The following is a 22897-nucleotide window of genomic DNA, read 5'->3' on the forward strand; positions in this document are numbered from 1 at the left end:
TCCTTTCTTTTTCATTTCTAAAAAGCTCTTTCCTATTCCAAGTGGACATTGTAAATGAGCCACCAAAACCTCGAGACCAGAATAATAGACCGAGCTACCAGTAACTTAAAATGTCATTTAAAATTTAGCTTCATTTAATATGGGCAAAAAAACAGAAAAAAAAAATTTCACAAAAGAGCCCAAACCCGAACATAATTTGAGTGTTTTACTTGTGGAGTTAAAGAAGGAATAACAGTCCTTTGGTCTTTGTATTTAAAGCTTTGGCCTAAATTAGTTCACACATTTTTTGCATGTGATAACAATAAGAGGGTATCATTTATTGATTGCTTAATATTATGCCAGGCATATTTCAAACACGTTTATACAGAGTTTCTCAATTTACTGACATGACTAACATTTTGAGCAGATAATTTTTTGTTATTGAGGGAAGAGGGCTGTCCTGTGCATTGCATGTTTAGAAGCATCTTTGACACCAACCCACTAGATGTCATTAGCAACCTCCCCCACCCCACCCCCTGCGATGTGAAAACCAAAACGTCTCCGGAGTTTGCCAAATGTTCCCTGCAGAATTGCCCCTGGTTGAGAAATTTTCAACCTCACAACTGTAAACCAAAAGCAAACCAAACCCACTGCCGTCGAGTCGATTCTGACTCATAGTGACCCCCAAAGGGTTTCCAAGGCTGTAAATCTCTACAGAAGCAGATTGTCACATCTTTCTCCCTCAGAGCTGCTGGTGGTTTCAAACAACTAACCTTTCGATTAGCAGTTGGTGGCTTTAACCACTGTGCTACCAGGGCTCCTTTCACAACTGTGAAGTGGGTATAATTTTAATTCCCACTTACAGTCCCTCTCCCCGCAAAAAAATTAACCTGGGAGAGATTAAATAACTTTCTTAAAGTAATGAGTGGCAGAGCCAAAATTTGAAACCAGTTTTTTCTTGACTCCTACATGCACCATCCTGACCACGAAATTATCCTACTGAATTCTTATTTTTGTTCTTACAATAAGGGTTTAAGCACAAGGACACAGATATTTACATATTCCAGGTGGAGATAACATTTTAACTAACTGTGTTGACCCCACATACTCCCAATTTCACCTTTCTCGTTCTCCTTCTCACTTCATATAGTATCAATAGTATATAAAAGTTTGGACTCTGAACTCAGACTTCTTGTGTTTGAATCCAGACTATGACACTTCCTACAGTGTGATCTTGAAGAAGACCTAATCTTTCTATGCCTTAGTTTCCCCAAATGTAAACAAAGGTGATCACTCCACGTAGATTGTTAGGAAGAGATGAGCAAGTATACATAAAACATTTAGAACAGTAGATGGGACATACTGCAAGCCAAACACATTGCTGTTGAGTGAAATTCAACTCACAGGAACCCTACAGGTCAGAGTAGAACTGCCCCATGGGATTTCTAAGGCTGTGAATCATTACCGAAACAGACGGCCACATCCTTCTTCCACGGAGCAGCTCGTGGGTTCTAACCACTGACCTTTTGGTTAGCAGCCAGATGCTTAACCACTATACCATCAGGGCTCCTTGAATGGAACACGGAGACATATAAATGTTAAGTCTTGCTGGTTTTTATATAAATTGTGCAAAAATTAAAAATAAGTTACTAGAGGTACATATAAGCCTTGCTTCCCTGTAAGAACTAGTTGGACATTTTCATTTTCAATTCCTGAAGATGATCTGAGTTTTGGGGGCAGAGACAAGCGCTGGATTTCCTACGAGTGTGTGCTTCATGTATTTTGATAATCTAGCTCCTGCCAGACAGGTATCTGGGGAAGCTTGGCGCTACTCCTCAATCTGCTGTTATAGAAATGGCCAGGAAGACTGAGGAATTTATTCATTTACTCATTCGTACCTCGAATAATGATCAAATGCTTTCTATTGGCTGGATACTATGCTAAATGCTGGATAAGGATGAAGTGTGCTCTTTCTCTAAAAATGTTTTTGGGAAACTTACAGGCAGCCCTGTCACATCTATCAATTGGAACTGCTTCAAATCTTAGTCCTGCCATTATCTAGCCGTTTGGCTGTAAACCAGTTTCTTAACCTTTCTGTACTATTTCCTTGTATTGAAAAATGGGATAGTAACAGTTCCTACCCCATAGGATTGTTGATTAAATGAGACACTCTGTGCAATCCACTCCACTTTTCTTTGGCCTAAAGAGTCAGTGTGCTTTAAATGGTAAGTTCTGGTCTTGGCTCCTACAAGTCAGTTCTGAAATAATAGAGGTAAAAGCAGACCTAGGTAAGCTCTTCCAGGTTGGCACCCAAAAGTCAGGCCAGGTTGGTCACAAGAATTCACACTGGGTTTCAGCCAATGTATCAAGGCGCTGATGCCTCCCAAAGATGCACCAGACTGACAAAAAAGGGATGTATCTTCCTGAGAATGTTTAATGTGTTAGAAAACACAGTGGGGGGTGAAGGGAGGGATAGATCTGTTTATATATCTGCTCATTCCTGCTCTTTGGAGCTTTTCCTATGACGCTGACCTTACTGGTGTTTTTCATCTTCAGCATCTTTTGTACTTATTACTCCTAATATTCATTTCTTTTTAATTTAATAAGTCTTCATATGTTTTGCCTCTTGAGTTCAAGTGCAAATTTGTGGACAGGAAAGACACTTGTCTCTTTTTCTAGTCGTTTATGTCCCCTGGCATACCGTTTTTTATATAGTGATACTCTATTAATTTGTGTTAATTGGTTGGCCAAGAGCAATAACGTAGTAAATCAGTGGATTTTTGATCAAAAGAGTTTGGGAGATTCCGATCTAGTCTTCCTTCAGTTGCTCTTGTTCTACCACTGAAAGCTATATTTATTTGTAAGGCTCTGACGTAGCTTTAGGGAACATTGCAGAAGCTTTCCTCCATGGTTTATTAATAAAATTTACTTTTGAAAATTTTTATTTTGTTGTTAAGAGTACACACAGCAAAACATACACCCATTCAGCAGCTTCTACATGTACAATTCAGTGACGTTGATTCCATTCTTCCGGCTGTACGACCGTTCTCACCCTCCTTTTCTGAGTTGTTCCTCCCCCGTTAACATAACCTCGCCGCCCCCTGAGGTAATAACATTTACTTTAAAACTGGTATATTTTCAGCCTCACTTTTTTAAAAGCCTCTTAGGGAAGGAACACAGTGGCCAGTAGATGGTGGCATTAAATGCCGTGTAACCGCCACTTACAGAATTTAACCGGCTTCTCCGTAATTCTCTAAAGTTACTGGAGGTCTGTCGCAGTGTGCTGCTGGTGGCAGGCAGGGCCAAGCCTCGCCTCTCCTGCTTTTTATTTACTGTTTTGGAAACTATGATTTTCATCCTATTTGTAACATCTCTGATATATAATTATTTGCAGCCTCTACTTTTTATTTTTTTATTATATGATTAGTGACTTAGGTCAGCTGTGAAATAAAATGCTGTTTCCCTCAGTAGGCCATTATGTCAGTGTGTGTGCAGGAGAGAGAGACAGATGAGGGGAAGGGAAGGAGGAAAGGAGCAGGGAAGTGGTATAGGAGGGAGAAGGATGCCTGGGAGGAAAAGAGGGGAGGAGGGAGAGAATGAAAACAGCGCACCCTTGAGCCTGGCCCTTCCCCTTTGTTCTCCTTCTCCAGCTGTCTATCCTCACCCCCTGAGCCCTGCACGTAAGTGCCCGTTGAGTTATTCTTCCAGGCTAAGTCCATGTAGTGCCCACCTGACAGCTCTGCACACCACCCGCCAGGTCTCCAGACCATCCTGACGCAGTCAGGTGGGGTCACTGAGTCTCTCATATCACAATTCCTACTCTGACAGTCAAACCAGGTTTTAGTAACTATGGACCTTCCTTTGTGAAGCCCCTACTGAGTGTCCAACTCCATCTCTGCTTTGATTCCCAGTTTCTGAGTAACTGGAATTTAGGTTCTCAATCCCAGGCCTTCCTTATGACTTTACCCAAGGTCATTTCTGCCTGCTCATCTGCTCCCCTGGAGCTCTGCCTGCCCACCCATCGAGGTTTCGTTCCCATCACTGCTGGACTATTCTGGATTACTCACCCCGCTCTAGTAAGTCTGTCTTGTGCCCTAATTCTGGGGTGTCCCTGCTTTGCTGTGTAAGTTGCTGAACCAGCCCTGGGTCAGCCTCCTTGTGGGTGGCACCAGCATCAGCTGAAGTACACTCTGCAGTGGAAATTGAGTGTTGATAGCAATACATAGGATGCTCGGAAGTTGGAGTCTCTGCAAGGTGGTCCACCTAATACCTCTGCAAGGTGGTCCACCTAATACCTCTGCAAGGTGGTCCACCTAATACCTCTGCAAGGTGGTCCACCTAATACCTCTGCAAGGTGGTCCACCTAATACCTCTGCAAGGTGGTTCACCTAATACCTCTGCAAGGTGGTCCACCTAATACCTCTGCAAGGTGGTCCACCTAATACCTCTGCAAGGTGGTCCACCTAATACCTCTGCAAGGTGGTCCACCTAATACCTCTGCAAGGTGGTCCACCTAATACCTCTGCAAGGTGGTCCACATAATACCTCTGCAAGGTGGTCCACCTAATACCATCCTTTTCGTAGAACTGACTATCGTTGTTGTTGTTAGGTTCCGTGGAGTCGATTCTGACTCATAGCAACCCTGTGCACAACAGAACAAAACACTGCCCGGTCCTGCACCATGCCCACAGTCTCCGTTATGGTTGAGCCCATTGTTACAGCCACTGTGTCAATCCACCTTGTTGAGGGTCCTTCTCTTTTCCGCTGACCCTGTACTTTACCAAGCATGACATCCTCCTCCAGTGACTGATCCCTCCTGTCGACATGTCCAAAGTACATAAGACGCAGTCTCACCATCCTTGCTTCTAAGGAGCACTCTGGTTGTACTTCTTCCAAGACAGATTTGTTTGTTCTTTTGGCAGTCCATGGCACACTCAATATTCTTCGCCAACACTGCAATTCAAAGACATCAATTCTTCTTTGGTCTTCGTTATTCACCATCCAGCTTTCACATGCATATGGTGCTATTGAAAATACCATGGCTTGCATCAGGCACACCTTAGTCTTCAAGATGACATCCTTGCTTTTCGACACTTAAAGTTAAGGTCCTTTGCAGCAGATTTGCCCAGTGCAATGCATGTTTTGATTTCTTGACTGCTGCTTCCGTGGGTGTTGATTGTTCACCCAAGTAAAGTGAAATCCTTGACAGCAACTGAGTAACTTTAAAATAATTGTGTTAAAGTTGGAATTGAGCAGTTATGCTATACTGTGGCTTTTGACTTTTGTTTGGAAAAACAAAACATGTCCTGATAGGGAACAGGGCATAATGAGCATAAGGAGTGAAATTTGAGGTACGTAATGGGCATTTGTCTTCAGAAGGAGCAAGAAATGATCTACTTTACTGAAGTCAATAAATGCTTTAGGATCTGAGCACCATTAAAACAAATGGTGCATGATTTTGTGTGCTTGTAGGGGATCAGGGTGTGGGCTGGGGTGTTCCTTAATGGAATTTGGTGCTCAAGAAGTATTGATCCAGCTAGTAAACTTTTTTTTTTATCAGTTAATCTGTATTTTGTCCTTAAGATAGGCTTCTCAGCTTTGAAAAGTATATATTTATAACCTATTCAGTGAATACTATGTAATAGCAACCATTACGACTCGAATTTGTGAATTGAACAGAGACATATCATATGACTCATTTGATCTTATTGTAACAACTTTTTTTGTGTTTCAATTTTTTGGAAGTGCACAGGAAGTCTGATGGGTCTGATATGGTTGAAATCAAAATACTTCAACCATTTGGTACCTACTGTGAAAGTACAGCTCTTAAATGAGCTACTTGGAAATGACCTACACTTATTTATCACCTACTGTATTCCAGAAAATTGCTCAGTGCTTCTGAAACTTTACCCTGTAACAACCTCGTAAGGTTTGCCTTGTGCCCTATCAGGAAACCAAGACTCAGAGTCAGTGGACAGTTTGCCTGAGGTTACAATTTAAATGTCTGAATCAGGATTTGGACTCTGTTTAATGGCTGTACTCTCCACAATGAGTCCCGTCTTTCCTATTCTACAGCATTCCATCAGAAAATGAAAATGAATTCTTAGGAGAAACTCAGTCCGTCTCTTAAATTTCCCGTTTGCCCGCCCTCTACTAGCCAGGGTGGCAGTGTAGCTCTCTTTTAGTGTTTTCTCCTTTGTATCCGTCCATCACGTATGGATCGCTTCCTGTGTAAGCACTGTATTGGGCACACAGTGGAGCAGAAGAAGCATGAAATGGCCCCCTCCTTCCAGCATCTTACTCCCTGCTTGGCAGGTCAAAACTTCCCCATTACAAACAACGAACAAAAATGACAGTCTGGTCAGTGGGAGGGGGTGAAGCTCATGGTGGTCTGGCATAGATGGGAGAGGTGGAGGATGGTTCACAGAAGCCATAAACACGGGCTACACTGAAGAAGCAGTTTGGGGACAGATTGGATGCTGACCTGTTATCTCACAACACATGCTTTGGAACATGCTATACCACCTGCACACACTTAACAGAGGTGTTTGCTTTTCTAGGTTATTTTTAAATTTATTTCCCACTTCTAAAATGTGACATCCATAAAAGCATGGATCATGTCTGACTTGTTTACCTCTGTATCTCCAGCATCTACAACTGTAGTTGGGCTTCATAAAAAATTGATGAAAGAGTTGGCTGTGACAGACACAAGCCTTCTTCATTCTGCTTTCTAATTACTAAAATGGTTCAGATGAAGGAGTTTTACATTGTTGAATGATCTTTCCTCAAAATTACCTGGTCCAATGTTACCAACAATTGATATTGGTTAAATTTATTTTTGTACTATTTGTATTCATGGGACAAGATGGAACTATTACCAGTGTCTCAGATTCGATGTGTTCTTTTAAAAATGTCTATAATGGCTACATTTTCTATCATAAAATAAAACTCACAGATGAAATAATCTAGTTAGAGAAAATAGATAGCGTAGAATATATAACACAATTTTAAAAACAATATGATCCCATAAGTGTAATATAAAGGAGAAATAAAAGGGAAGTTATTTTAATAAGATCGGTGTATATCAATATGTTAATGGTCAGGCATGTGGATAACAGAATACATACAGAGGTAGTCAGATGTTTGTATCTAATCGTAGAAGCACCATGAGTATCAAACCGCATTTGCACACTGATGGAGGTGTGTTGTATTGGTGACTTATTCCATCAGAGGTGTTACAGCTGGTGCCATGATTTTTTGGAATGGTAAACAACTCTTGGTAAATTTCCAAACCAAATAGATTTCCAAGGAGTGCCTGATGGATTCAAACTGCAGACCTTTTTGGTTGGCAGCTGGGCTCGTAACCACTGTGTCTCCAGGGCTCTTCTAGTGGGTAGAGGCCAGGACTACTACTTAATTAATATCTTAGAATGCAGAGGACAACTCCCCACAAAAAAATAATTATCTGGCCCAAAAATGTCAATAGCAATGAGGTTGAGAAACCATGCTATGGGTATACACCAAGATAACTTCAAATTATTGTTAATATTTGCTTTTAAGTCTTTGCTTTCTTTTATTCTTGGAGAGGAGCAACTCTTGAAGTTAACTTAGACTCACTGAGTTAACCTATTTCTCCAGTAAAAATCAGCCTGAATTGTGATATGTGTATTCTGAAAAACTGATCGGAACTAGCTATATAATTTCACATGCTTCTAAGCGTTTATCTTTTAATTTTGTTTTGCACTCTCAAAGCCCATGCATTTTCCCTTCTGTATAGATTTCCTATTTGAAGTATTTATGAAGCTAATAACTTTAATCAATGTTTTGGAGGATTTATGGAACTCATAAAGAAGGATAAATCTGGGCTACTTTCTCCCACCACCTTAGTGGGAGAGACTGTATTGGAAAGGTGCTGGGAGCATTTATATGTTTTTTCAAACAAAATACTCTTGAATTGATTCCAACACTTCGTGACTCCATGTGTGTCAGAGTAGAACTGTGCTCTATAGGGTATTTAAAGGCTGATTTTGGGGAACTAAGTTGCCAGGCCTTTCTTTCGAGGTGGCTCTGGGTAGACTCAAACCCCCAACCTTTCCATTAGCAGCTGAGCACATTAACTGTTCGCCTTCTCTAGGGACACCATGTGTTGCTTGGCACATAAGTAACCAGCTCTTGCATGCACATCCTTGCTTCAATTAGTCTCCTCTGCCCTCATATTTATCTAAGATACCCAGAGCATGGGGTAAACTCCAACAAAATTGGTGTTGTCCCAGAATCTCCCTTCTACCTGTATGTTTTGAAGACAGATGGGTGAGACATATACATGACATCAAAGAAAAGCCTATTTGTGGCTCCAAAGCCACTCATCTGTGGGAATATCCAACCTGTGAAATGCAAGGTTGGCAAATGTTGTTGTTGTTAGGTACCTTTGAGTTGGTTCTGACTTATAGCACGTGAACCTATAGGACAGAGTAGAACTGCCCCATGTGGTTTCCGAAGAGCGTCTGGTAGGTTTGAACTGCTGACCTTTTGGTTAGCAGCTGAGCTCTTAACCACTGTGCCACCGGGGCTCCTAGCAAACATTAACGCATGGCAAGTGCTGGCTGTACAAGTGAAAACTCTCCAGGGAAGTTCTTATTTTGAGCTCCCAATTTTTCCAAGATGTCAGAAGCTCTAGGATAATGGAGCCCTGAGTAGGAATGAAACCAGCCCGGGTGTTGTGCTCTGAAACATGACACCACTGGAAAATATTACAGGCAGTCTTGGATTCTACCAGGGAAAAGGAGCCTGAGAATGACTGTTTCGTTCTGGAGACAAAGTGCAATTATCAAATCAGGACTGTGACCTTCTCTATCCCTTATAGTCCCCAGTTTGATTTTATTATGTGGGACTTTCTTAATAACGATGTTGAAAATGATTTATCGGTATGTCTAAACTGTCTGGCTCAGTCTCTTTCTTGATGTCATGTCTGACTCTTGGAAATGCCAAAGTTGAGATGAAAGGTAAGTGGCTAAATTAGACATATTTACAACCAAACATGCTTTTTATCCTGTTTGTTTGACTGACTCCTACTTTTACACAGTAATGTCTGTTTCAATAGTGAATTTTTCTCTTTCGTTTTGACCCCCAAGTGTTATTATGGAAATGAAAGTATGTAGTAAAGTTAATGTATGTAATTTTTAAAAATCGGATGAAATTGTGATAGTAGTCCAGTGCTTTTAGGTTATTCTTACTCAGCTTCTGCTAGCACAGTCCTAGGCACAAATTAACAGCTTATTAAGTCTGGACTAATAAATTGTGCTTATTCCTTGACTGTACAGAACAGATCTAGCGTTTTCTCTGCTGCCTGGTTGTCAGCTTTGGAGGCAGGTTTCCTTGGTACACACGAACACCAGATCTAAGACTGGTGGATAAGTCACATTGAATTCGTTGAAGCACTTATTCAAAAAGCTCAGAATGTTCTGGGGGCTTTCCAAATGGAAAGTGTTTTTTTTTTTTTTTTTTCTTTCAATTATCTCTACTGGTAAATTATCAACTGGTTCTTATAAAAATGGAGCTTTAAATCCTCTATAATATGGTTTAGTGTTTAGACCATGGAAGACAGACAAAACGAAACTCAATAAGCTACCACCTAAGATACTTGGCTGTGATATGGCTGCTCTGAGGTTCGAAGAGCTGTTTATTGTTAATATTACATTTGAAGCCCACTGTAAGATTAAGTGGGGCTATGTGTATCAGGCATTTCTTCAACCAGAATTCTTAATGGTAGTGAAGTGGATTCCAGATAAATCCAGAGTACTCAGCGAACCTCAAAGGAGCAAACACAATTTGTGAACGCATCAACCTACCCATCCATGTTTGTAATTTAGATTTTCATTATTTTTCCTCTCTAACATTGTATTTAATAAATTGTACAAAAGTATTAGTTGTTTAATGGGTTTTATTCAGCAGTAAAAAAGAATACTCATTATATATATATATATATGTATATGTATATAGGAAACCCTGGTGGCGTAGTGGTTAAGTGCTACGGCTGCTAACCAAGAGGTCGGCAGTTCAGATCTGCCAGGTGCTCCGTGGAAACTCTATCAGGCAGTTCTACTCTGTCCTATAGGGTTGCTATGGGTCAGAATTGACTCATGGCAGTGGGTTTGGGTTTATATATATGTACATATATTTCTAATTTTGTTCCCTGCACATTGTGGTTGAAGGGCATTTTATTTTGTTTTTATTTCTTGATTGTTTAATTTGTCACTTGGCTATTTCATTTATAAAATATATCTTGGAAGTAGCAGTAATTAGTGAAAATTTCAAAGTGCTATCTGATTTAGTTTGGTGAAATTTTGGACCTCTTTATAATTGCCATGGAAGTGTTATTAATTCTTCCATAATGGGTAATAGTCATGTGATGATAAAAACTGACCATATTAACCATACTAACAAGGTTAAGAGATAGATGTATTAAAAATAAAGGGAAAAAAAAAATCAGTGAATCCTTTAAAGCACACTTGGAGACAAATGGCTTTTATTTTCTCACTGCAGAAAAATGTGGTATCTGTACCTTGGTGTTATAAACATGTTCTGGGAAATATGTTTTGAAATATTCATATATTTTAAAATAAAATGAATAACTTTCCAGCATTACATATAAAAGACTTTTTCACTTATTTTGAACTAAGTGAATGTTTCATAAATGGCAAAAGGAATGTGTTAGGAAGCATGTTACCTGTCTGAAAAAATGAAAGCAATACGTACAGACCTGTCAGATTGATACTCAAAGTGATGGAAAAAAAAAAAGGTGTTTTCTTTTTCACTAATGTGGAAGAAGAATTCAGAAAGTGTACTTCTAAGTAGATGTTATGTATCTGGCTTTCATAGTAAATGGTGGAAATATTCATGGAATTTTTATAAATGGCTTTATTTGGATGTTTACTTTTTCCTTCCTGAACGTTTCACGGAGGATTGTTCTGTTGCTCTCTATGGGGATTTTATGATGTGGAATGCGTGTTGATGGTTTTTAATCCTTCAAACTACTAAAATAGAACCCACATTACAGTCTAAGTACTACAATAAAAACTTTATTCTGCTTCGTGTCTGTGTGTCATGAATGGGTTGTATTATCGTGTTAGCTTAAAGCATTTTAGCTCACCAGTACTGTGCATTGGCAAAGAGTGGTTATGGTATTGGAGTTAGTACTGTAATAACAGACCGTCATCTTTTGTTTATTTCAGTTCTGCTACTTATTGGATGTTCAGTTTAAGAGTATGTTTAAGTAGTCAAAAAAAGGACTTATAAATAATAGTATTTGTATATTTGAGCTAAAGTAGTTGACAAAGAAAGTGTCTTTGGTTCATTTATTTATTCACTCATTCACCGAAATTTTATTGACTACCTTGTATACATCAGAGCAAGGAACCCTGGTGGTATAACGGTTAAGCTCTCGGCTGCTAATCGAAAGGCTGGAGGTTTGAACCCACTCAGTCCGTTACAGACAGATCTGGCGATCTGTTTCCATAACATTACAGCCAAGAAAACCTAATGAAGCAGATCTACTCAGTCACATGGGGTCATCATGAGTCAGAGTCAACTCGACGGCACACAAGAACAACAGTAGTATGGGTCAGGGACTGTGTTAGAACCTAGAAATAGGATGTCTTGTTTATTTCCCTCTATTAAGTTGCTTTTGATTAATCCATATTTTTAATTCTGGAAGTTAAGTCTAACTTCTAATATTCACACTGATGGTTAGAAAAAAGTGTGTCTCTTTGTCATTGAAGACATTTCTGGTTACAGATGAAAGAAACATTGAAAAATTGAAGACACACTGCAGCTCAGTTAATCACTGCCCAGAAAGGGTTTGCCAGAAGAACAAGACTGACCTTTTTGCTTAAATAGTATATGGAAAAGCTACCAGAAGAAATCCAATAAGTAGGAAGCCAAATATAGGAAACTGATGAACTATGCAGTTCTTTTTCAACCTTCTTTACTGCTGGACAGTTGAAGCAATATTCAGCCAACGCAGAATTATTTGGATTTTAATGCATTTCAGCGCCTTCAGGGAAGAGTTCTTTAAGCTTCTATAACTTGATAGAACCTCCAGCTGATCTGTTTTTGGGTATTTTTAAAAGTTAAAATTAGAGAAGGTCAATGTATGAAACTTGTTTACTCTCTCTCTTTTTAAAGTTTATTAAGGCGAGTGTAATTTTCAGGCACTTAAAATTATTTTACGGATTTGGTTGGCTTTCACATGTGTGTTTATGAGCAAGAATCCCAACATAATGACACACAAATGGAATATAAATAAATAGCTAAATGAGGGTCCCTTAGCTCATACCATTAAATGTGAGTTTAGTGCTGCAGCTTCATCACACCCTGGGTGAAGGAGTGTAATAGTCCACACAGTATCTATGACATCTGTTCCCAATGTGTGTGCTGGGGAACTATGTTAACGACTTCATTTACCCAGGAAATAAAGATTCTCTACAGGAGTAAATTTGGGAAATACCAGGATGGACAAAGATATATTACTTTATTCATTGCAGGACCTCTTAGCATCTTCAGTTCCGATCATGTGCTGTGAATCTCTGAACAAGGAGTAGAAGTGTTCCAGACTTACTTGTCAAGGACTTCTTGACAATTACCTGCTTAGTATTAATGCCCATGGCACTGATGTCTACAGTGTCATGTGGAGTGTTTCCAAACTTACTGCTCAAGGACTTCTTGACCAACTTTTCTCTAGATTAATGTACCTCGGAACTGACTTTAGGAAGTGGCTCCCTAAGATGGTGGCCCTGTAGGCTCTAAGCCTACTTGGTCTTTCTCAAATTCTATGATTACCAGAGCCATGTCAGCTCTGAGTGACTTTATACAGTTTGCATTCCTTGAGGTTATGTTGGGGAGTACATGTGATTTCCAGGTGTCTTAAAAATACAGCTAAAAAGAGCAATGGTTAATAATAATGTAATAACAATAATATCAGGAAACCCTGATGGCGTAGTGGTTAAGTGCTACGGCTGCTATCCAAAGGGTCAGCAGTTCAAATCCGCCAGGTGCTCCTTGGAAACTGTATGGGGCAGTTCTACTCTGTCCTATCGGGTTGCTATGAGTCGGAATCGACTTGACGGCACTGGGTAACAATAATACCATTTCAAAGTCATTGTGTAGCATTTTTTTTTTTTTCAAAATGCTTTCAAATCTTTAAGTCACTTGATTTTTTTAATGAACTCCAGTGGTGAATTCTATCTGTAATGGCTTTCCTAATTTATGAGTGAGGAGGTAGCATAACGTAGAGAGGTGAAGAAACTTGTTAAGTTTTCTCATTGCCTTTTTCTGATCTATAAATATTGATTTTCTAAGAGAATACTGTGCACTGCATTTCTTGAGAATTAGGGTCTAGATCATTGGTCAGCAAACTAAAGCTCAGGGTTAGGCAAACTGTGTCCTCTGGGTAAAATATGGCCTGCAAGATGTTTTTCTAAAATAAAGTTTTATTGGAACATAGCTGCACACGTTCATTTGTGTTTTGTTTATGACCACTTACACATTACAACAGTGGAGTTGAGTCGTTGCAGCAGAGACCATGTGGCCCACAAACTCTACAATACTTACTGTCTCACCTTTTACAGAAAAGTTTGCCAACCCCCTCACGTATATAATGGCCTGAACTGAAGGCTGTGTATAGATGGTAAAATACTGTTTCTATTGGGCTGCATTAAAATATGTAATGGTTAAACACAAAACCCTGATGTAATTCCCCCAAAAAGAAACTTAGATTTGTACTTTGAGTGTAAAATATATTTATCTGTTGATTTACACACATCCTTATGCATTAATTATGAGTTTTAGCACATTGCAGTACGAACAGAGTCCAAGTCCTTCAAGCACAGAGCTGTTTAATTATTACTGCTAAAGGCTTTAATCAAGGCTTTCTTATAGAAAATAAACAAATGATTAGCCTTTACAGTACAGGCATAAACAGGCATTTGACTCAATGAATTTCCTAATTAGACTGCCACATTTTGGAAATCAGTTGGTGTTCAAATTCTTACAGTTACTGTATGTACAATTTCTCTCTGCCAGATAGAAGTATATGATTAAGAAAATTGTTGTTAAATATGGTTAGATTAAAGACCAGGCTTCATTTAAGTATTTTCCAACTATTTTCTCCTACCAAACTGATTGCAATCAAGTCAATTCCAGCTCATAGCAACCCTGTAGAACAGAGTAGAATTGCCTCATAGCATTTCCAAGGAGCAGCTGGTGGATTCGAACTGCTAAGCGTTTGGTTAGCAGCTGAGCTCTTAACCTCTGCGCCACCAGGGCTCCGTATTTTCTCAGGGAGAAAGAGTAAAGGGAAGCAGGGATGTAACAGGGTGTCTATTATATTTCAGCTGCAAGCTAGATATTTTATATGATCCTTACTAATAATGTAATGATGTACTCTTAGAATAATCTTCTGAGCTAGGTTTCATTATCTCTGTTGTACAGATGAGGAAATGGAGACTCAGGATGAGAAATGACCTGCCAGGTGTCATATTCAGGAATTGTTTGTGGTGGACCTCAAATGGGACTTCTGGGCCTAGCCCTGGGTTCCTTCTTCACCATGCTATTCTACCTCAGTCACAAGGCTATGTCCGCTTCCCCTGGGTTCCTTCTGGGCCTAGCCCTGGGTTCCTTCTTCACCATGCTATTCTACCTCAGTCACAAGGCTCTGTCCTCTTCTCCCTGGGTTCCTCCTGGGCTTAGCCCTGGGTTCCTTCTTCACCATGCTATTCTACCTCAGTCACAAGGCTCCGTCTGCTTCTCCCTGGGCTCCTTCTGGGCTTAGCCCTGGGTTCCTTCTTCACCATGCTATTCTACCTCAGTCACACTGCTGCATCCGCTTCTCCCTGGGTTCCTTCTGGGCCTAGCCCTGGGTTCCTTCTTCACCATGCTATTCTACCTCAGTCACAAGGCTCCGTCCGCTTTAGCCGTGGGTGCCTTCTTCACCATGCTATTCTACCTCAGTCACAAGGCTCCGTCCGCTTCTCCCTGGGCTCCTTCTGGGCTTAGCCCTGGGTTCCTTCTTCACCATGCTATTCTACCTCAGTCACAAGGCTACGTCCGCTTCTCCCTGGGCTCCTTCTGGCTTAGCCCTGGGTTCCTTCTTCACCATGCTATTCTACCTCAGTCACAAGGCTCCGTCTGCTTCTCCCTGGGCTCCTTCTGGGCTTAGCCCTGGGTTCCTTCTTCACCATGCTATTCTACCTCAGTCACAAGGCTCCGTCTGCTTCTCCCTGGGTTCCTTCTGGGCCTAGCCCTGGGTTCCTTCTTCACCATGTTATTCTACTTCAGTCACACTGCTGCATCCGCTTCTCCCTGGGTTCCTTCTGGGCCTAGCCCTGGGTTCCTTCTTCACCATGCTATTCTACCTCAGTCACAAGGCTCCGTCCGCTTCTCCCTGGGCTCCTTCTGGGCTTAGCCCTGGGTGCCTTCTTCACCATGCCATTCTACCTCAGTCACAAGGCTCCGTCCGCTTCTCCCTGGGCTCCTTCTGGGCCTAGCCCTGGGTTCCTTCTTCACCATGCTATTCTACCTCTGTCACAAGGCTATGTCCTCTCCTCCAGGACTTCTGTAACCAGTGCCTAAAATGGATCAGCTCTTCCTTTTTTTTTTTTTTTCCCAAGATATGCTTTTATTTGCACATAACAGTTGGCAAGTTAAATACACATTCCTAGTTTTTGGCACCAGATTATCCTGACTACTATTTTAGCCCAGTGAAAAGCCAATTCTGAAATAAAATTCACAAGTTCCTTTCTAATTCTGTCTAACCAAAAATAATCAGCTGCTGCACGTTTTGGGTGCTGAGGCCAGTATTGATTCTATCAGCGATACAAAGTGGTTCTTCATCTTTCCTCTCCAGCCTTCCCCCCTTTGTCAGAAATCAAATGCCAAGGCCTTCCATAGATACAGTTTTCTTAACTAATTCTCATTAGTTGCTTGGAAGAGATAGAAAGTGTACGAATAGGAAATTCTTTCCTCTGCTTCATCATTTTCCAACATGTTCTGAGTACCTCAGCCACATATACTATTTTCTGAGAGTTATTTCCCATTACTTTTGTCCTTGTCTTTGTTTGGAAGACTGATCTAGGCTTCCGCTCCCCCCACCCCAAAGCTGAACAGAAATCCTCACAAACAGGAATCCTCGTTGGGATGGTTGCTTCTCATCCACATCTTCACAAGGCCTGTGGAATATTTTCTAGGATGTGGCTCTTCGTGGCAAATGACATATGAAGGGGGTGAGCCTTGGTTAGGGTCATAATTCTCTTCTACATTTTATAGAACATTTCCATCACTGCAAAGGCTCATTGGATAGCACTGCTCTGGAAAGATGAATAAATCTTCTTAGAAAATACTTCTGGTTGCTAATGGTGCTTATGTATTAGTAGCTTAACCACTCTAGGTCTCAGTTTTTTTCATCTGGACAATGAAATGAGAATATACATGAATTTACTGCATTTCTATTAGATTTAGGTAAAATTTAAATATTTTAGTATTTTTACTTGCAAATTCTGATATGTGGTTTCAGATACCCTTTTTTTATTGGAAAGTTGGGTTGATCATTGGCAGTTTTTGATTATTTTTTTCTGACTTTTCAATACAGGAATCTTGTAGCAAGAAAATTATAATTCCAGCTTCTCATAGAAAAATCCATATAAAAATACTAGAGTCAAGTTTGGATTACTGCCATTAAGTTAAAGAGTATGCAGCCTTTGTCTGGTTTGATGCCTGAAGTCTGCTTTTCAAGCAGCTTTGGTTTTTATCAATGCCACTCCTTTTGAAGTTGGAGTCAAAGATGTGACCCAGAGGACACCAAGGAAGCTCTGGTGGCACAGCGAATAAGCTTCGAACCAAAAGTTGGCAATTTCGAACCAACCACCTGCTCTATGCGAGAGAGATGTGGCAGTATGCTTCCATAATGACTACAGTCTGGGAAACCCTATGGGACAGTTCTACTCTGTACTATAGGCTCCTGATGTGTCAGCATAGACTTGACGCCTCATGGCAACAACAATCAACAACGGCTTAACCTTGGTTGAGTGCAACCAAGGTTATACTACTACTACAACTATCACCTTTTGCCACTGTCTCAATTTTGACTCATGGAGTCTCCATGTGTATCAGTGTCAGAGTAGACCTGTTCTCCATAGGGTTGTCAGTGGACGGTTTTTCAGATCACCAGGCCTTTCTTCTGAGATGCCTCTTGGTAGACTTGAACCACCAAGATTTCAGTTGGAGCTGAACACATTAGTCATCTGCACCACTCTGGCACTTCAACCAAGACTATGCCATATGTCATATGGTTCGGCCTTTGATTTCTTTATTGGTAAAACAAGGTAGTATTTATTCCAGTCTTAGAGTTCAAAACTCAGTTTCTAAATACCATTGTACTTTCAGTTAATTGATTGTAAAAAGATAAATTCAGCCAAAATTTCAGGAGTCATAAGTAAGGTTAAATAGTAAATAGGAAATAAATCCATTTCATTTAAAACTAGAGCCATAATACCTGTTGCTGTTTAGTCAATTCTGACTCATAGCAACCCTATATGGCAGAGTAGAACTGCCTCATAGTGTTTCCAAGGAGCCACTGGTGGATTTGAACTGCCGACCTTTTGTTTAGCAGCTGAACTTTTAACCACTGCACCACAAGGGCTCCAGAGCTAATATAAAAAAAAAAAGTACCCCCTTAATAGGAAAGTCATTTAAAAATTTTAATTGACAACTACATGTTCTCTCCATCTATGGATTTTTCAGTTGTTTCTGCATGCCTGAGTTAACTACAGAATATAAAAGTTTTCTAATTAACATACATTCCCACTAGAACCAGAAAATGTTTATCATATTTACCAGATTAGCATCCCTGAAGATAGCATTTAGAAATTACTGAAGAAATCTTTAAGTTATATATTCTTCCTGTACATAATTGAGGTGGTTGCCTTGAATTGCTTTAATTAGATAGAGCATTTTAGTTTACTATCTGCAGATCAGATACCACCTGTTCAACTTAAGTGAAACCTAAGATTAATTGTTTGGACCAAAATACAAAGAATGCCATTTTAAATACCTTTCTGGTTTTTGAAGTTTATCAGTGTAAAATTGATAGAAAAACTCGAATTGGTTTGCAACACCTTAAAATGTCACTAGTCTAATTGTGTTAAAGCTTCACACCCCATCCAATACAGATGTGTGAGCTTGATGCATTTCATTATAATTAATAAATCACAAAATTATTAAAATTATAAAAGTAAATTTGATTTAAATCAATGAATTTACTAAAAGCAATTGTTTTTATCGATCTTTACTAAATATATTGTGAAGCAATAAGCTATAATCAGCACAAAATGCTAGTATTTCACAGAAGGTGATCTTCTAAAGAAGCCAGTATGTTAGCGGAGTTACTTGCATTTACTTACAGAATTTTTAATTTACAATAATTTGATTTCTACAAATATGCTGATAAGCCTTTAGAGAACGCGTTGTTCTTGTTGGGTGCTGTCAAGTCAATTCCAACTCATAGCGACCCCATGGGACAGAGTAGAACTGCCCCATAGGATTTTCTAGGCAGTAGTCCTTGTGGGAAGCAGATCGCCAGTTCTTTACTCATGCGGAGGAAACGCTGGTGGCATAGTGGTTAAGTGCTGCAGCTGCTAACCAAGAGGTCAGCAGTTCAAATCCACCAGGTGCTCCTTGGAAACTCTATGGGGGCAGTTCTACTCTGTCCTATAGGGTCGCTATAAGTCGGAATCGACTTGATGGCAGTGGGTTTTTTTTTTTTAACTCCTGTGGAACCACTAGGTGGGTTCAAACCACCAACCTTTTGGTTAGTAGCCTAGCGCTTAGCCATTTTGCCACTAGGTCTCCTTTAGAGAGACTAACTAATAATTTGCTAAATCCCCAAAATCTATATAACATAGAATCTTGAGTAAGAAGAATTGACTTCTACCATTCGATCATTCTTCATTATTTTTTTACAGTTAAATTGAGTATCATGTGCCAGGCACTGTGCTAAGCATGGGATAAAAAGTGGTGAATAAAAGAGATTATGTTTTCCACATATTTAATTTTTTTATGTAATTTTTATTGTGCTTTAAGTGAGAGTTTACAAATCAAGTCAGTCTCTTACATAAAAACTTATATACACCTTGCTACATACTCCCAATTTCTCTTCCCCTAATGAGACAGCCCACTCTCTCCCTCCACTCTCCCTTTTCATGTCCATTTTGCCAGCTTCTAACCCTCTCCACCCTCTCATCTCCCCTCCAGGCAGGAGATGCCAACATAGTCTCAAGTGTCCACCTGATCCAAGAAGCTCACTCCTCACCAGCATCCCTCTCCAACACATTGTCCAGTCCAATCCATGTCTGAAGAGTTGGCTTCAGGAATGGTTCCTGTCCTGGGCCAACAGGAGTTCTGGGGGCCATGACCACTGGGGTCCTTCCTGTCTAAGTCAGTACACACATTTAAATTTTAATAGTCTTTTTTTTTCTTAAATGATCTTGGCCAAGTCATTATGATAATTAAATGTGGTAATCCAGGTGGAATTTTTTGTGGATTTTAAGTGCCTGGTGTGCTTGAGAAGCAACAATCCACTGAGGAAGAATTTGGAAATGCCCAACTAAAGAATTGTGAACTGCCTCAGAATAACACTGAAATAGTAGCTAATGCTAAAACCCTTCACTTTTCTTTGCTCAAAAGAATGTTTACAGTTCTTAAAATTCCTTACTGCTAATGTAAGGAGTCCCTGGGTGGCACAAACGTTTCTGCACTCGACTACTAGCTAGCCTAAAGATGGGTGGTTTGAACCCACCTGAAGGTGCCTCAGAGCCCTGGTGGCACACTGGTTAAGAGCTCGGCTGTATTGGTGGTTTAAATCCACCAACAGCTCCTTGGAAACCCCATGGGGCAGCTCTACTCTGTCCTATAAGTTGCTTTGAGTTGGAACTGATTTTGACGGCAATGAGTAGAGGTGCCTCAAAAGTCAGGACTTGGTGATCTGTTTCTGAAAGATCACAGCCTTGAAAATCCTATGGAGCACAGCTCTACTCTGCACACGTGTGGTCACTGTGATTCAGAGCTGACTCGATGGCAGCTAACAACAATAACCTCGGGTGTGAGAATATAATAACAAAAGAAGGCTCCTTGTGACAAGTAAGCCCTGTTTATGAAAAGAAACAGCCTCGGGTTACTGCAGATTTCACCACTAGCAGGGAAGATAAGGTAGATAATTACACACCTTATTTAACAACTCCTATTCTGGGAAACCCTGGTGGCGTAGTGGTTAAAAGCTCTGGCTGCTAACCAAAAGGTCAGCGGCTCGAATCCAACAGGTGCTCCTTGGAAACTCTAGTGGGCAGCTCTATTCTGCCCTATAGGGTCGCTATGAGTTGAAATTGACTTGACAGCAATGGGTTTGTTTTTTTTTTATTCTACTCTGGGAAACCCTGGTGGTGTAGTGGTTAAGCACCAGGCTGCTAACCAAAGGGCCGGCAGTTCAAATCCACCAGGCGTTCCTTGGAAACTCTATGGGGCAGTTCTACTGTGTCCTATAGGGTTGCTATGAGTCGGAATCAACTCAACGGCACTGGGTTTGGTTTTGGTTATTCTACTCTGAGGTGCCCTGGTGGCAGTAGTAGTTAAGAGCTTGGCTGCTAAACAAAAGATCAGCAGTTCAGATCCACCAGCCACTCCTCGGAAACCCTATGGGGCAGTTCTACTCTGTCCTATAGGGTTGTTATGAGTTGGAATCGACTTGACAGCAATGGGTTTTTTGGGGGGGGAGGGGTTTCAAGTCATAGGTCTGTTTAAAGTTATCAAGTCTACTGTCTCAAACTCAGCCCAGAATTCTTTCCATACAGCCTTAAAGAGAAGCATATTAACGAATAGTATGGGATTGACTCAACGGCAATGAGTTTGGTTTTTTTGGTTTTTGTATAGGCTGATTTTCCCTAGTAGTGCAAGATCTAAAATAATACTAAGTCAAGATGTTGACTCAGGTTTTCTTATAAATATTCTTACCTCTGGAAATCAGAGAAATAGTGAATTAAATTGTATAATTTCTTTCAAGCCATTGTAATGCAGTAGACTGGGCTAAGATCTCAAACGACTTCAGAACACTTGGACGTTTGTCCTCCTCAATAAAAAAAAAAAAAAAAAAAATTTTTTTTTTTTTCATACCTAATATATTTATCAAGTAACAGCTCATATGCTGGAAACATCTGGGTTAAATGTTGCCTGTTAGGGTATTGAGGCCCTAATATATTTTCATTTCCATTTTACGTTGTCTGATTTCTATTACTTTGTGAAAGTGAAGATTGAGTGTCTCTAACTATTCATAAAGGGTGTGTTCCTACTGCCAGTGATCATTGTTTAACCTTGGGAGCAGGCCTACATTCTTTCGATACTGAAAATAGGCTTGGCCTGTCTACTTTAAATTTTTATTGCGTATTCTAGTTTTTCTTCATGTGAAATTCATTAATCCATCATTTCTTCTCTCTAGGTGTTTTTGTCACTTTTTTTTCTATTTCTGCAATTAATGCTTCCTTTTTTTTTCTTCTATTATTCCTACTCATCGTTTTTCTTTATCTCCCTATTTGTTGCCATGTAATAACCTCTTAATAGGATCTTGGACTTTATAGAGTTAGCTAGAGATATTCGAGCTATTTCCTTTAATCTTTCATGCTTGTCTTTGTTGTATTTCTGTCTTAGAGAAATATCGATAACTCCCATTGCTTATCTGATTTATTTCCCTATGAGAAGAGCTCGATATTAGAGAAAGCAAAGTCTTTGACTTACCATAAAGAAAGATGATTTATTGTATGAGATAGTGGGATGGAAGGTGCAGTCAACTGGTTTGAAGACTATTATTGTTATTAAACTATTATGTAAAAAAAATATTTAGTAGATTTACATGTGCAGATAATATTAAATGGCCTAAGGAAGAACACTGGGAAAAGTGGGAGAAATTAAGAGTCAGAATATATTGAATTGCTTATTTAATTTCCTTAAATATCGAAGCTTGCTCAGCATTTTCTCATTATCTGGGAAGTTTTAAAGAAAAGAATTTATGATGGAAAGAGTAATAGTTGTCCAGAGTTTGAATTATTTCACGTTATTTTCAAATCAAGAAACAGCAAACTTTGTATCAGCTATTTTCCAAATATCATTATTTTGAAGTTAAAATGGAAATATTACACAGGTCTCCATATTGCACAAATGCAATAGCCATATCTAATGTAAATTCATTTTTGCTTTTTAAAATATTATGAATTTTAATTCTTTCCTTGTAAGAATAGAAAATAACAAGAGACACATATTATATGAACAGATTGGTATTTAAAGATACCGCAAAAGAAGTGGTAGCTTGTTTAAAACTCTGAATAGTGCTTGCTGCTCACTGGAACTCTCTGTGGTGGTGGAGATGTTCATCACCTGGGCCGTCCAATCTGGTAGCTGGTGGCCATAGGTGACTGTTGAGTGCTGTGGTATGTGGCTGGTGCAACTGAAGAACTGAATTTTTAATTTTAATTAATTAAATTAAAATTTAATTGGCTACTTGTATCTGGTGGCTGCCATATTGGACAGTACTGCCATTAGAACACACTTAACTCCTATTTTAGTAAGAATGAGTAAGACTAAATACACAAGAGAAAAAGAGAGGTTTACAATTTGTTTAATGTCTATTATCAGAAGATTGATACATTTCCAGTGAGGTAGAATAGTAGTTGTGATGTCATTGATAATGTTATCAAAGTATTTATTTTAAATACTTATTTTACCTATGTTAACTTTTGTATAAGAAAAATATTTTCTATGGAGAAAAATATCAAAGAACCTTGAACTTGGTCATGAAAGAAAATACCAAATAGGGTATATATATGTA

At 39.6% G+C, this 22897-nt stretch overlaps 1 protein-coding gene across 24 annotated transcripts in view; it reads left to right on the forward strand.

Moving 5' to 3' along the window:
- NRXN1 (neurexin 1) overlaps positions 1 to 22897 on the forward strand; it is a 1236536-nt gene that overhangs the window by 94963 nt on the left and 1118676 nt on the right. For 2 of the 24 annotated variants that reach the window (XM_049870262.1, XM_049870263.1), the window contains exon 1: positions 6969 to 8981. The exons of 21 other annotated variants lie outside the window; for them this stretch is intronic. In XM_049870262.1, the coding sequence (XP_049726219.1) occupies positions 8906 to 8981 (76 nt within the window). In that variant the 5' untranslated portion in view covers positions 6969 to 8905. Of the gene's footprint in view, positions 1 to 6966; positions 8982 to 19281; positions 19465 to 22897 lie in introns of those variants that run through there. One more of the 24 variants, XM_049870261.1, reaches the window with a different exon arrangement.

Source organism: Elephas maximus, chromosome 26, assembly GCF_024166365.1.
Source record: "Elephas maximus indicus isolate mEleMax1 chromosome 26, mEleMax1 primary haplotype, whole genome shotgun sequence".
NCBI classification, from domain to species: domain Eukaryota; kingdom Metazoa; phylum Chordata; class Mammalia; order Proboscidea; family Elephantidae; genus Elephas; species Elephas maximus.